Below are 16558 nucleotides of genomic sequence, written 5' to 3' on the forward strand. Positions count from 1 at the left end.
TCCCCACACCATGATGCCGGGTGTTGGCCCTGTGTGCCTCGGTCGTACGCAGTCCTGATTGTGGCGCTCACCTGCACGGCGCCAAACACGCATATGACCATCATTGGCACCAAGGCAGAAGCGACTCTAATCACTGAAGACGACACGTCTCCATTCGTCCCTCCATTCACGCCTGTCGCGACACCACTGGAGGCGGGCTGCACGATGTTGGGGCGTGAGCGGAATACGGCCTAACGGTGTGCGGGACCATAGCCCAGCTTCATGGAGATGGTTGCGAATGGTCCTCGCCGATACCCCAGGAGCAACAGTGTCCCTAATTTGCTGGGAAGTGGCGGTGCGGTCCCCTACGGCACTGCGTAGGATCCTACGGTTTTGGCGTGCATCCGTGCATCGCTGCGGTCCGGTCCCAGGTCGACGGGCACGTGCACCTTCCGCCGACCACTGGCGACAACATCGATGTACTGTGGAGACCTCACGCCCCACGTGTTGAGCAATTCGGCGGTACGTCCACCCGGCCTCCCGCTTGCCCACTATACGCACTCGTCAACTGCACATACAGTTCACGTCCACGCTGTCGCGGCATGCTACCAGTGTTAAAGACTGTGATGGAGCTCCGTGTGCCACGGCAAACTGGCTGACACTGACGGCGGCGGTGCACAAATGCTGTGCAGCTAACGCCATTCAACGGCCAACACTGCGGTTCCTGGTGTGTCCGCTGTGCCGTGCGTGTGATCATTGCTTGTACAGCCCTCTCGCAGTGTCCGGAGCAAGTATGGTGGGTCTGACACACCGGTGTCAATGTGTTCTTTTTTCCATTTCCAGGAGTGTATTTTGGCATCTTGTACATTCCAGCCTTGAAGAGTTCTGTCTTATACACTGATCATTCTAAACTAATAGCTAAGGCGGGATACACTCTCACATTTCCTACTGGCATGGAACACCATTTACTGCCATGATCATGCAGTGTGTCCACAGCAGAGCTGCTAGCCTTTAAGAGGACCCTCCATTTTGTTACTCAGGCCTCCCTCCACAGTGTTTTAATATGTATCAACTCAATGAGCAACTTGCAGGCTATAAAGTGATGCTACTCTTATCACCATTTGGTCACTGCTGTCCGTGACCTTCTCTCTGCCCTTGGCTGTGTTGCCTGCTCGGTTGTCTTTCTCTGGGTCCCATGTCATGTGGGCATCCCAGTGAACAAACTGACAGAGTCTGGCTACAGAGGCAGATACTTACCCCCATTCCCTTTCATGATTCCAGATGCAGATATGTGAATCCACATCAAATCTTTCTTTGCCCAAAAGTGGAATGACATCTGGTGTGCTACTGCTCTCAGTAATAAACTCCGCCCAATCAAGACGACTACTGCAGTTTGGTGCTTTTACTTCAACTCCTCTTGGAAGGAGTCCACTGTCTTATGTCGTGTATGCATTGATCATACCAGGCTCATCCATTGTTTTCTCTTGCGTAACAAACCACCCCCACAATGTGGGTGTGGAGCCAGACTGACATTGTCCCATATACTGGTGGAATGACCCTTCTTTTGGCCCTTCGTACTAAGTATAGCCTTTCAAATCTCTTCTCTTTAATATTAGTGGACAATTCATGGATGGTTGAACTGCTCTTCAGTTTCCTACATGAAATTTTTTTTTAATTTTCAGATGTAATGTTTTGCTTTACTTCTGGAGCAAGGGCAGTGGGTTGTGATTGGGTCCCTCTTCGTTTTTTTCTGGTCTAGGACCATGACCACTTCCCTGTGCAAAGACCCCTCTTTTATCTCTCTGTTTTTCCAGTGTTTAGATTTTGCCTACCCTTTTATGCCTTCTACTGTGTTTTAACTTCCTCATTTTATAGCTTGACTCCTCTGACTGGATCCGTCCACTTTCAGCAGACCCTTTCTCTTACGCAAATAACTTTGTAATCCCAGGACTGATGACTTCACTGTTTAGTCCCATATATGTCCCCCCCCCCCCCAAAAAAAAAAAAAAAAAAATCAGTTAACCAACCAATCAGCACAATATATCCTCTATATTCAATGATATGATGGTCAACTGTGGTCCTGAAAAGGACCAAGATGATGATTCTAGTGTGAAAGGATCACCCGCCAGAGAAATCTGATGTCCAGGGTATGCCCGATTGCAAGTCTTAGCTTGGTCGGAAATCGTTGCAATCTTTGTGGAGCTCCTTCCCTGACCCTTTCATGTATGCAGCAAATCAAGAAATTTGGCCCAGCAACAAGAAAATGAATCCTGCAGCTTTTCAACAACTGCATGAACCAGTGCCAAATACCAAAGATCTGGTGAAAGAAAAGGGTGATAGCTCTTCTGAAACCTGGAAAGGAAGCAAATCATCCCAAGAATTTCAAACCAGTTAGCCTTTTGAGTCACCTTTATAAACTGTTTAAACATATGATTCTGAATAGAATCCTACCAGTAATAGATCCTATTATCATACCTGAACAAGTAGGTCTTTGACCAAACAGAAGCTGCACAAGGCAACTTTTGAATCTCACTCAGTTTATTGAGGACAGCTTTGAAACCTGACAAGTAATGGGCGTGGTCTTCGTTGATCTCATAGCAGCATATGATACTGCCCATCACTGGTTACTGCATGCAAAATCATACAGTATGATCAAGAACACCCACCTCGTTAGACAAATCAGCACCCTCCTCCAAAACCACAGGTTTTTTGTTGCATTTCACGGACAACACAGTTGCTTGAGAGCACAGAAAAATGGTTTTCCTTGGGGAATCATCTTGGCTCCACTTCTCTTTAACATTTATACCAATGCCCAGCCATTGACCCCAGGCACAAGGAGATTCTTGTATGCAAATGACCTAGCTGTTGCTACACAGAGCTCATGCTTTGAAACAGTGGAAAGAAACTTGGCAACTGCACTTAGAACACTGCCAAGCTACTACAGTTGGAATCAACTTGGACAAAGTCTTCAAAGACACAAGTGTGTGCCTTTCATTTAAGGAACAGGAAGGCTAATTATGTGCTACATATTGAATGGTCAGGCATCAAACTCCAGCATCATCATGTCCCTAAATACTTCGAAGTCACTCTTGACAGAACTCTTTGACATTCAAAACTCTCTGTAAGAACACCAAAATGTAAAATCTCCACTCGAAACAACCTAATTTGCAAACACAAACTATTCGCTTTTCTGCAATGGCACTGTGCTTTTCTACTGCTGAATATGCTTTCCCAGCCTGGTACAGGTCATCTCATGCCAGACAAGTAGACATTGCTCTCAATGAAACCCACAGGTTGCTTAAGACCTACCCCAACTGATAAACTCTACTACCTTGCTGGAATAGTGCAACCATGGGTACGCAGAGCAGTGGCTGCCAACAAGGAGAGACTGCAAGTGGAACAGAACAGTGCCCATCCACTGCACGGACATAATCCACCACAGCAATGGCTGAGCTCGCGAAAGAGCTTCCCGAGGACATCCAGAAATCTCACCATTTCACCAGAGAAGACAAGGCTGGAGTTATGGAAGAAATCTATACCTCACCAGCACGGGTGGGTGCCAGAAGTTGAAGAACTACCACCTGCACACAATAAAATCTGGCTGGTGTGGAAATCTTTAAACAGATTATGATCAGGAGTTGGACGATCCGGCGACAACCTGAAGAAATGGGGCTTCATAACAGAAGATATGTCCTGTTATTGTGGGCAAGGACAAACCACAAGCAACAAGCCACATGCTTCAGTGCCCTGCGTGCCCTAAATCCTGCATGAAGAATGATCTCCTTCAAGCGCCTTGGAGGTTGCAAAGTGCTGGGCACATAAAAAAAGCACAATATAGGTGCACAGAGAGAGGTGTGTGTGTGTGTGTGTGTGTGTGTGTGTGTGTGTGTGTGTGTGTGTGTGTGTGTGTGTGTATTCTGCGTTATCATATTCTAGACTTTGAGTTAGAGTTGAGATCCAGATTGTGATATAGGCTACAATTACATATTAGAATTTCACTGGCCGAGTCATCGTATATTTCTGACAGCTCTGATAGCATGCTATATATCCAGAGTGCCTGACAGGGTTGGATGTAAAAGATCATCTAAATTAATGTGTACTGTGTTCCATTTTACACTAACTCTACATAGGTCAACTGTAGAATGTCTTATATCACTGAAATCACTTGTGACTGTACCGTATTTCACGCTGCAATGCTGGAGAATGATGTTAACTGTTGAATACTGTCAAATCCATTGTGCAGTTTTGTCATGCTTCCCATCCCCTTGATGGCTTAAATTTTCCTCTTACTTTTCACATGTTTCAGTTTTAGATGAAAGTGTGTTACAGCATTTTTAATTTTTAATAGCCTTGCTGAGCAGTAGTGATGTAAAGACCAGCTTGCCCATACCATAACTGTTTGTCATATCTCAACTCGGGACTTTCTTACTTTCAAAGATTATTTCACCAACTGAGGTGATTAGAAATGCTAGATTCTGTTTTCAGTTGTCTTTCAGCAAATAGTAATCTTTGGGTAGGCCCTGTATTACTAGATACTGAGCAATTTTGCTGGGTAATATTTGATTCGAAAACAAAAGATTTACTGAGTGGAATTTTTGTTGTGCTATCAGTGTGTTTAGCATATTTGATCAATAATTACTTTGTGCCAGATATGCTCTAGGTAGAGATCCAGAGATGAACTAGTTACTATGTTGTCTCTCCACTCCACACTTTGTCGCTTAGCATTAGTCCAATAAGTGACCCCAGAAATCTCATATCAGATGCTCCAGTTCTTGGTTCAGCTTTCATTCTTAGGATCCAGTTTTAACTACCATAAATAAGAGCAGGCTTAGCCACCACATTGTGCAGACTTAGAATTCTCCCTTTGCTCATAGTTCCACCAAGATACAACAATTTATTACCATTATGTTTCTGTATATTTTGGACCACATCTGAATTAGTTTTGTATACTGAGATTGGAGTCTCGACATATTTAAGTGAATTTACCTGTTTTATTATTTTATTGTATACCACTAATTTTTGTTCTTGTCTTTTTCCCTCCGATACTATTACTTTCATTTTCTTTGCGGATATAACCATATGATAAGCTTGTAACATATTATTCAATTTAAACCTGTTTTCTTGTAATGCACTTTCACTATCTTCTAGGATGTGGGTAGACAACATTTTATCCTACTGTCCTCTTTTGTGTATCTGTTAGTGGTAAAATTTTCTAACCACCGACCAGTTTCACAGTAATGGTGACTTATAAAGTAGGGAAGTAAATTTACTTTATAAAATTTTTACATCATAGTTGCAGCAGGTTAAAGCAAATAACAGTAATACTTACTAAATACTTTGTCAAAAATTTATGAAAACCTAAAGAAAATATTTCTAACCCACCATGATGATGATGATGATGATGATGATGATGATGATGATGATGATGATGATGATGATGATGACAACACAAACACCCAGTTCCCGGGCAGAGAAAATCCACAACCCGGCCGGGAATTGAACCCGAGACCCTGTGACCCAGAGGCAGAGACCACCCACCATAAAAGGTGGAGTGCCCACTAGTGGGCAGTAGGGACCAGACTGACTACCACTGTTGTAGGGGAACGCGGTCATCTGCAAATAAAATAATGTTAATAAATTTCATCCTTCCAGATCTGTCTTCTTAAGCAGTTTGCAAGTCCTTTCTTCGAGAACTTTGTTGATATCAGTGGCTTGTTGACCTCTCTTCTCCTTTTCATCAGTTGTTTCAAAAAAAGTCTTGCACCTGCACAGGACTCACCTTTACGAAAGCTGCACAGTTCCTCTCACAAAAATGTTTGTTATTGCCTGGAGTTTCCTTTTAGTGATGGATGATTAGGTTTAGTAAGCAGCATTTAAAATGGATGTATCCCTGTAATTTGAACATTCTTTTTTTATGTTATTTTTTGTAATATATATTCTTATAATTCATGGTACCTCCATTCCTCTGGAATCTTTTGCAAGTAACAAATATCTTTCAACAACTGCACTGATAACTTTTTCCATTTATTACTGGCATATTTGATAAGTTCCAGATTTATTCCACCTGTACCTGTAGCCTTTCTGTTCCTGGCCTCCTCTAAACTACTTCCCAAGTCTGTCATTGTGATTGCATTGTGTTCTTCAACATTCAGGGCATTGGTATACGAGAGCTCATCTTCCTTGACTAATAGCTGATTGTAATAGTGCAACAGTTCCTTTCCTGGTAGTATTTATATATTAAATTGATAATTGTCTACATTAGTTCTACACAGTTTGACAGAGTGCAGTGGCACTGTGATAAAGGGACTAGTCTCGTTTGGGAAGAGAGCAGTTCAAACCTCCACCCGGCCGTCTAGATTTTTATTTTCCATGGTTTCCTGAAAATGCTTTCAGTAAATGTCAGGATGGGTAAACTTGATAAATTTGAAGGACATTTTTCTGCTCAGGCTGTGTTTCAAATTATTTTATTTGTACTACTAATTTCAGACAGTGCCCATTCTCAAGTGCTTCTGTAGTAACAGATGTGGATACAGTGTCTTCATTTCATACACTCTTTCCTCAACAATGGCAAAAGCTTGTGCACCATTTCAGTTACTGCATTATTTGAATGTCTTTAAATATTAAAAAATTTCTTTCAGTACACACACATTATTAGAGACTGCGTTCAGTGAGAAAGATAGGCGACTGAAGAACACATTGTGAAAATCTCAGATAAATTTGTTTGAATTTAAATAACTGAAGTGCTGATTTTGAGTTAACATATTGCGTATTAAATTTAAGTTATATTTAACATAGATTTTTACCACTTATATTCATGCCAAAATGTTCAGATGTGTTATTTTTACAATTGTGTTTGTAGGAAATATCAAGATATAGAACCAGATGAAGAAATGATGGCAGTAATTAGCGGCATGGAGGAAGAAATTGAAAGACAGCTTGATGCAAAAGCTGCAAAATCACATTTAACAGCAACAAATGTCAAAAATATTCTGAAGGTAAGCTGCCAGTGTCTTCAGCTCTCGCCACTGAATGAAGGTCTTTTAACTTGTGAGCATTAGAAGAAGAAGAAGAAGAAGAAGAAGAAGAAGAAGGCTAACATCATCATTTGTGGTGTACATTGTGATTGCCATTAGATTTTAGAAAGATAGTTATAAAGTCATGGGTGCCTTATTGCTAATATATCAGCTTCTTTGCTTCTCTGTTCTGACACCACATGTGACATTATGGGTTGTTCATCACTATGAATTGTGGAATACTGTGTGTGGTTAATAAGTACTGACATCATTTTCCAAATTTTTTGTGAAAGTAATGTAGTCTAGAATAGTATTCCATCCGAGCAACAATAATATCCTCAATACATTGCAATATGGGTCTCAGTGAGTTGCTCTACTGAGAATGCTATTTACACATTTATTCACCAAATTTACGAACATTAAACATTAAAATAGCACCAGTTGGTATTTTATGTAATTTACATAAGGCATTTGATTGTGAATTACTATTCCCCTAGATAAACTGAGATTTAATGGCATTGATGGCACAGACAACACCTGGATAATGTCATATGTAACCAAAAGAATGCAGGCAGTTGCACTCAATAATTCAACCAGTGTCAGAAGGGAGGTATTTCTGATTGGGAGAAATTGCTTCTTGGGTCCACTATTATGCCTCATTTGACATCTGTTCAAGGAGTTACTGTTTCACAGTGTAGACCTATTTATTCCACCATGAAGTTTGCTGTAAATAACCCACTATAGTTCTAAAGGAACAACAATGCACACAATTACAGTACCTGAAGAAAAATAATATTTATTGTTCCACATTAACCTGTTAAGATGTTGATTAAAAAAATTGTATTTTGTGTTACTGGAAAAGTCCTATGATGAATGGCATAATTTATAGACAGGTGAAGATAACTTTTGATGCTCAAAATAATGAGTTACAAGTTTTTGAAGATCACAATTGATAAAATCCTGAGTATACTCTCGCATTGAACTTTGACTAAAGTATTCTGAAACTTACAAGGAACCACTTGAGTGCAAGGATGCAGAAGGTCACTGGTATTTACAGTATTCGAAGCTCCACATATTGCCTACCTTGCAACCACAATATTGGCTACTAATGGCAACAGGGGGCGGGACTGGAGATATTCAATGGTGCACCCAGCATGAGGCTACAGAGCAGCAGTTGAACTGCTTAGTCGGTGAGTAACTCGCAACACTGCTACACTGCTAGTAGTGTGGATACAAATCAGAGCAATGGCAGTGATAAACAAAGCAAACATTGCAGTATGTCTACAACCTAACGTGCCAAAGTTGACATTTTGTTAGAAAGAAACTGAAGGAATTTCACAGAATGAGAAAGAAGTGGCAGATGAAATATTAGTGTTTCTGCAAGATGAGTCAGTGCAATGGGTGGTATTGTATATGCTCAAATGTGTGGACAGTGTACATGAGGAGTACATTGGTGAAAATACATGCTTAACAAGTGTAAGTGATATTGAAACATGTGTCGATCTATGTAGTTCATCATCATTGTTGGACAGGGAGCTACAAATCCCATCTTCAGTGAAACATAGTAATGGACAATCATCGTTCAAGGAGAGGGTACAAACATAATAATGTACATGGAAAATCATCTGCAGCATAGTAAAACAACAATTATGAACAGATTCTGAATAAATCTGCAGCAGTATGACATTGTAGAGCCTAAGAGAGACCACAGGCGCGCTTTTTACAGAAACTGGTGTTTCTTTTTTCTTTTCTTTTCTTTTCTTTTTTTTAAAAAAAGGATGCTCAGTTGCAAAAACTAGTGTTTTTTTTTGTTTCAAGGTACATTTTACAGGTTGTGCATGATAGTGACTTACCATGGCATGCACATCAAATTTCACACGACATAGGTTACATTGATTTCAAGGGAAGCGGTGGATGGTTGCATATCTTGAAACAGTGCTACAGAATTGGAAGATGTAAAATAATGAAACTTGAAACAAAGTGTCAACTTGATGATGCACAGTAAACTGCGGAATCAGCCCAAATGTTTGTAGATGAGATAAACTAACATACCCCATCGTTCAGTAAGGAATTTGTTTTCAACACTGACTAGTCAGGATTTGAAGAGGAAATGCATATGAATGGAACCCTGGAAATTAAAAGTATCAAGAGAGTTGTACCAGGAGCAGCCAACATCAATTCCTTAATGCCTTTGTATACCATTATGCTTGACTGCTAATCTGGATGGTAAATTTGCTGGAAAGTACTTTTAGTGCTGCAAGATGTTGGAGCTGCTATGCCCTCTATCATCCTTTCTTGTGTGCATAATCTTTCAAGGACAGTAGGGAATATTTACATCACAGCAAGCAACAGTAGGAAAATGTGCATAAGAGAACTAAAACATGGTATGAGCACTGCTATTGGCCAGTAGCTATCAAAATAACTTGCTTTTGTTTGATTCCTGGTCTGCGTGTAAAAATCTTACTCCTTTGGAGCAAACTATTCCTTCTGAAAAGTGGGACATTGAGGCTCATAGGAGCTGTGTCTGCAGGTACGCCTTAAAGAACAGCCAGTTTCATGATAAGCAGCTTGGACGACAGTCAGAAAGGTAACATATATGGAAAACAAGTGACATCTGATATACATCTCCACTGTACACATGGGAGAAAATAATAATTCCAAAACAGACAGGACATGACAGCAATGATGTTACATGTAAGAGCACATGACGATGGCAATTTTCCGAAATGGGCTCATTGTGAAGGAGATAAAATATAAAAAAAACTTACATAGCAGTGTAGTTGGCTATTATTAATACATAATCGTGTCATTAAAAGTCATATTTTGCACTGCGGGCCCCAAAGAACAGAAAAAGGGTATGAGAGGGGTTTTATTTGTGAAAGGTCTATTCTTAAGTTGCCTGAGTATACTCAAGATTTTAAGTTCTGGCAAAACAGTAAAAATGAGAAGGCATGACTTTCATAAGGGGTTAATGTTACTTTTAGCATGAAAAGGGGTACACTACGCTGCCATCAACATTTTTGATCACTTACACAATGATATAAAATGTCTGATAAACAGCCATCTTCCAAATTGAAAACAAACTGAAAAAAATTGTGCTTGACAACTACTTTTGTTTCCTAGAAGAATTTTTATATTTGTAATGTGTAATAAGTGGTGGGTAGGAAGAGCCATATTTACGTATGAATGTGATGCGAATGTACAATGACTAATTCCACATCATTATGATTAGTTGTACAAATGATCTACAGAACATGAAACTGGCTAACTAACTAACTAACTGTAGTGTGAAGTGATACTTCCATTTAAAATGTGTTGGCTTGCGTAGTTAAGAGGGTTATGTGTCTCTTCACACATCTTTAAACTTTTGTGCAGTTTTGTGAGATTAGCAAAGTAAGCCTCTAAAGTCTTTCTGTTGTCTTCACGATGAGCCCTTGTCATTGCTTGTCTCAAGTTGCCAGAAGAGGTCATGTTAATGATGTGACGGTGCAGGTAATTATGATGTACATCAAACCCTATTATTTTTTGGTATTATTTACAATGCGTTAATCTCAGGTCTTAGGGAATGAACATACAGGGTATCAAAAACCTTCAGCGTCAAAATTACGCGTATTGTAGAAAGCCCTAAGGAACCGATGGTTGGAAATTAATATTTGTGAATTACAGCTTATAACACTAACCCATTGTGAGTATTCAGATAGACAACTACTGGTCTCAGTGCATAGATTACAACAGTGCATTTAAGATCCTGCCAATCAGTTCTTTACTAATGTTTCATACAATGATTTTATGTAATACAATAGGAAGAAATCCATAGTAATGAGATACAATTTCATACTGGCCATAGGTCAGGATGTCTGCTTAGAGTCCAGTAATTGAGGGTGTTTGTTATTTAGGTGCTCGTGGTCATTGTGGCTTGTGAACTGAGATGGTCATGGCATAAGGGGGTTACGTCACTGACATGACTGTTGCAGCAGTTGAAAACACTATCACAGAGGTTTCTTCTGTGAATAATGCAGTGTGTAGTAATTAACCACTGCTATACTGTACTGGTTAATATAATGGCAAAACTGCTCAGGTTCCAAAGTCATATGGCCTTATTGATTTATGAAATACTCTTTGAAATGTTGCCGGGGCTGGATGCTGGTGTGGGATCTGGAGGTTCCTGCATTGACCAGGCACATTTCTAAAAATGGAGGCACCCCAGCAGGATGAAGGAGAGTTGCTGATTCAATTGTCACTGGAGCTGGATCAACTTTCATGAGTGTCTCCTGCAGCTCGCAGGACTGACTAAGTGGCGATCCACAGAGAGAGGCCTGGGAATTGAGAGCTACAACATGGCTGTGGCATTGTATATGGTGAGCTCCTCACTGGGGGAGACAATTTATAAGGATGCTGCAGCCAGAGCTGCTAGCTATGCCTGCACAGTATCTCTAATATCGTAGCCACTAAGGCTGTCTGGCAGATTGCATCCAAAAGTGCAAGCCCATGCCAGCATCATCACACAGAATGTTGTGGCTGTCAGTTTCATGTTCTGAGGGTAGGTGTAAGAGATCCATAAGCATCCTATGAGGGAACCCATGTAAAAGTTCCATTTTCTTCAGTCATTCATGTAAAGTAGAATCAGCTGTACTAGGATATTAAATGCCACAACAGGGTCAAAACCGTTTGTAGTCGGTCACTATGAATTGGGACTGTTGTTGATCACCAGTGTGCGAGGTGCACCCATATTGCGATGATCTTCTCAAAGGCTCCCACTAGTTGGTGCCATTGTTGCAACTGGAGGTAGATGACATGCTAAAAGTGAGAGAAGGAATGCATGAAGACTAACCCTGTGTACCTCAGGAAAGGACTCGTGAGGTTGGCATGAACTTGATCTTACTGCTGTGTTGGTGCTGGCATTGCTGAGAATGATGGGAGCAAGGCTAGTTGGTGTGCCTGGCAACAGCACATTGTCACACCACCCATGCAATGTCATTGTCCGTACAAGGTCAGTAGATATAATGTTGTGCCAGTCACTTCATCTTAAAAATCCCCCCTCCCCCCAGTTACTGAGACATGAGCTGAAGCACCTGACACAGCAGAGAGAATTGTTACCACCAATTTACACCTGTCGTCAGGAGCACAATAACATGCTTAGTTGGTGCTACCAGTGGTGCAGGTGGTGATTTGGGGGGGAGGGGGGAGGGGGGAGTTGGGATAGGGGAGCAAATCCAGGTAGATCTGTACCAGAGTGTTTGGGAGACCAAAGACCAACCCACCAAGCAGATTGTAGTAGGGCCCATTGAAGAAGTGGATCACACCGACGTACTGTAGAGTCATCGCAATGCTTTATAGGGAACTAAGGAACTAATTGAGCAATTGTTTGAGGTGGCTGTATAACTGAATACAGACTGTTCCATGGCAGTCAAATATAAGCCTCAGACCTGCCGGCAAACAAGGTAGCATTAACTAACTCTGTGTTGGAATGTTGTGTGGAAATGCGATGATAATGCTCTTTAACGTGAGGTCCAAAAAGTGACAAGAGCATGGTTCATGGTTAGTGACAAGATGAAATTTGCGCCCATGCAAAATATTGTGAAATTTATGAAATAAAAAATGGTGACCAGTGGGTCTTTTTGGATCTGAGAGGAATGCTTCTAAGCCAGAATAAGTGTGTTTGACATAAATCTGATTGGCCTCTCCATTCCACACTTTAACTTTTGAGACAGAGAAGCCCCCTGATGACATGGGGATGTGTTTGTGGCTAACATCAGTGACAACTGCAGCTGGTAAGATAAGGTGCAGGAGACTGACTGGAGGGGTAATTTTAAATTCTGAAAAGTCCAGTTGCACTCTGTGGGCCATTGAAAAGTAGTCCTTTTTTATGGAGATGATTGACCAGGTGAGCTATGGAGGCTGCCTGTGGAATAAATTGTGCATAGTAACTTATTTTTCGTAGGAGCGCTCAAAGGCCCTTAAAAGATTTAGTCACAGACACTTCTTGAATTACCTCCACATATCCTGTGGTGGGGTGAAGCTCTCTTCTCTGAGCATTTAATCTAAATAAGTGACTTAGGTCCGAAAAAAAGCGTATCCAGAAAAGTCACTGGTAGGTCTTTTCTGTGCAAGGGCCACAAAAAGCAGGCAGAGATTGTGCACATGTTTATCTGTTGTATGAGGTGTGATCAGAATATCAACATAATTTACACAATACAGAATTCTGGCAATAGTTTGTCCAAGAAAATTTTGGAATAAGGCAGGGGCACTTGCCATGACAAAGGACAACATAGTCTGAATGCCATGTTAAAGACTAGGATCTTCCTTGTGTCTTTGTCAAGAGGCACCTGAAATTACACCTCTGTGAGGTCAGTTTTGGAGAATAGTTTACCTCTCTGAAAGTTTAGAAAAGAGTCATGTGAATAAGGCAAAAGATAAGCATGAGCATTAATGATATGCTGTCTTCACACAATTGAAGACAGCTCCCATGTTTTTTGACAACCACTAATGGTGAAGGCCAATGGCTCTAGGAAATGGAGGACAGAGCTTGTTTAGTCTGTCCATTTCATTTCATACTTGGTGGCCAACAGAATCAAACAGGCTTTACAAAATCTCACACTTGGAGACAATTTTAAGACAATGTGAGCCTGAAAGTCAATTGCTCTCATCAAACCAGGTTGAAACACTGGAGCAGATTGCTTACAAAACATGTCAGTGGCAGCACAAGATACTGACAAGCTGTGGTTGCAAAGTGCACATACAATGAAAATCCAAAGGTAGAATAAGTGCCAAGGCCTTATATATTCTACATACAGATGGACCTGTCACAACACCTGATTGTAAATAAATGATTGTCAGTTGCACATGACCTGGAAGTTGCACCTCATGGTGGCTATAAACACCCCCACACACCATTTAATTGCTCAGCACTGAGCAAGGGAGCTTCCTCACTAAAGTACTGCACGTAACAAAAGTTTTTGCAGTAATAGCACTGGATCATTGATGCAAAAGTAATTAATTTGTATTGAATGGGGCCACTGCCTGTCGCCTGCTGTGTTGAGACTTCTGCCTTGTGATCTTTACATAAACATTTATAATTTTTGTTCTTATAATGTGGACACTCCTGTCTGAGATGCAAAGAAAACAGTGTTGGCAAATCGAAAACAAAGAGTATTGCAGCAAACAATGCCTGGTAGTAGCTGAGATGGTGGAAGGCACAGCTGATTGGTTGCCCCTGCACAGAAATTGTTTACCCCTTTAGTGTCTGCTTTGTAAATCCATTGCCCTATGCCACATGCAAAATTTCGGAGTCTGCTGAAAGCATTTGTTATGCTGCTTGCGATATTTCAAGTGCACAGCACAAGAGCCAAGATGAGTTGAGAATATTTTAAATTATGGTATAATGAATTAAACTTTCTGTGTTTTGTTTACCATCCTCACAAGTGAACCTACCATGTCTGATATGTGATAATGTAAGAATTCTAGCCTTGCTCGACAGTGGTAATGCTGATGGATCTAGAGAGTGGGGCTAACTTTTGATCCAAGAAATATAAACAAGGATTGGTAGACAGCAAAGTGGTCCATTGGTGATATGGGCATTTAATCTCACTAGCTTGAAAGTGCAGCACAGTGAGCTTTTGATTCACTTCCCAGTCATCTAGAGCTTAGTTAAAAGGCCGAAATAATGGGAAGACTGGTGGTGTCTCTGACTGTTGCACCTGTTGTTGTCAAGTTAAATGCTTGAACAAGTCATGTTGTTGTTTCTGCCAAAGCTCAAGGAACCTGGCATCCACGGTAGCATGTGGAAAGCCAAAATTGCATTGTCCTTGTTGCCAGTGTTATAACCCACATTTTGGGGTATAACATTTACACTGAAGTGACAAGTCATGAGATACCTCCTAATATTGTGTTGGATCTCCTGTTGTCTGGCGTAGTGCAGAACCTTGATGTGGCATGGACTTAACTAGTCGTTGGAAGTCCCATGCAGAAATATTGAGCCATGCTGCCTCTATAGCTGTCCATAATTGCAAAAATGTTGCCAGTGCACCATTTTATGCACGAACTGACCTCTCGACTATGTTCCATAAATGTTTGATGGGATTCATAGCAGCTGACTAGGTGATCAGATCATTTGCTCCAATTGTCCAGAATGTTCTTCAAACCAATCACAAACAACTGTGGCCTTGTGACATGGCACAATGTCATCCATAAAATTCCATCACTGTCCGTGTACATGGGATCCATGCCACAATCAAACCCTGCCAACTGCTCTTACCATTTGAAATTGAGACTCACCTGACCAGGCCACAGTTTGAATCATTTAGGGTCCAATTGATGTGGCCACGAGCCCAGGAGAGGTGCTGCAGGCAATGTCGTGCTGTTAGCAAAGGCACTCAGATTGGTTGTCTGCTGCCATAGGCCATTAATGCCAAATTTCACCACACTATCCTAATGGGACATTTGTTGTATGTCCCACAGGGATCTCTGTGATTATTTCATGCAGTGTTGCTTGTCTGTTAGCATTGAGAACTCTACACAAACTCTTCTGCTCTCGGTCATTAAAGGAAGGCCAGCAGCCACTGCGTTGTCCCTGGTGAGAGATACTGATTGAAATTTGGTATTCTCGGCACACTTTTGTTGCTGTGGATCTTGGAATATTGAATTCCTTAATGATTTCGGAGCTGTAATGTCCCATGCATCTAGTTCCAACTACAACTCCCTATTCAAATTCTGTTAATTCCTGTTATGTGGCCATAATCACGTCAGATGCCTTTACACATTAATCACTTGAGTACAAATTGCCCTTTTATGCCTTGTGTACACGATACTATCGCCATTATCTGTATATGTGCGTATTGATATCCCGTGACTGTGTTGTACATTAACAGGGTGTCTATGACCCGGGACAACCTTGAGATCCGGGAAAAACCCGGGATTTTTTTCATCCGGGAGAAAACCAGGAAAAACCCGGGATATTTTTAGAATTCCGGGAATTTTTCATTGTTTTAGTTTTCAGTTAAATTTTTGTAATTTTGACTAGTAAGAACCGACACACTAACAAAGGATATTACTGTATCCCGCCACTGCGGAATAATACTTCAACAATAAAACATAAACGAGAGAAAAAAAACGAAAATAACTTAAATTGCAAAGGAAATGCGCCATATACAACGACGACACAAGTGCTCATGCAAGCGTCTGCGGATTGAAAATGTGTCAAAGGCTTTAGGAAGACTATGCAGTGCTTCATAACAACAAATTGCCGCCAGTGAGCGTGAAGTCGCAACTGTTTACATTCAATTTGTTTTAGCAGTTAACGCGCGGGCTCATGCGCATGCGCAGTAGAGTCACGTTTGAGTAGTAGATTCTCCCGCTTCTGTCAACAGGAATGTGGCTGTTGGCTGTGCAAGCAGTCGCAGCAAGCAGCTAGATACTTCCGGGAAATGGGGGCGCCTAATTCATATTCTTGAGGGAAAAAAAACTTGTTTCACAAAGCACCTAGCCTCCAGCGCACGTTTGCCTATCAATTAGTCATATAATTTTGAAACACTTCTCTGTTGGTTTTTGAACACATTTTAAGTTGATTT

The 16558-nt window shown here is 41.1% G+C and overlaps 1 protein-coding gene across 1 annotated transcript in view; it reads left to right on the plus strand.

The window, feature by feature from the left end:
- LOC126187979 (GON-4-like protein) overlaps window positions 1–16558 on the plus strand; it is a 191016-nt gene that overhangs the window by 20763 nt on the left and 153695 nt on the right. The window contains exon 2 of the mRNA XM_049929378.1: window positions 6839–6974. Within this exon, the coding sequence (XP_049785335.1) occupies window positions 6839–6974 (136 nt within the window). The remainder of the gene's footprint in view (window positions 1–6838; window positions 6975–16558) is intronic.

This window comes from Schistocerca cancellata, chromosome 5, assembly GCF_023864275.1.
Source record: "Schistocerca cancellata isolate TAMUIC-IGC-003103 chromosome 5, iqSchCanc2.1, whole genome shotgun sequence".
Classification (NCBI taxonomy): domain Eukaryota; kingdom Metazoa; phylum Arthropoda; class Insecta; order Orthoptera; family Acrididae; genus Schistocerca; species Schistocerca cancellata.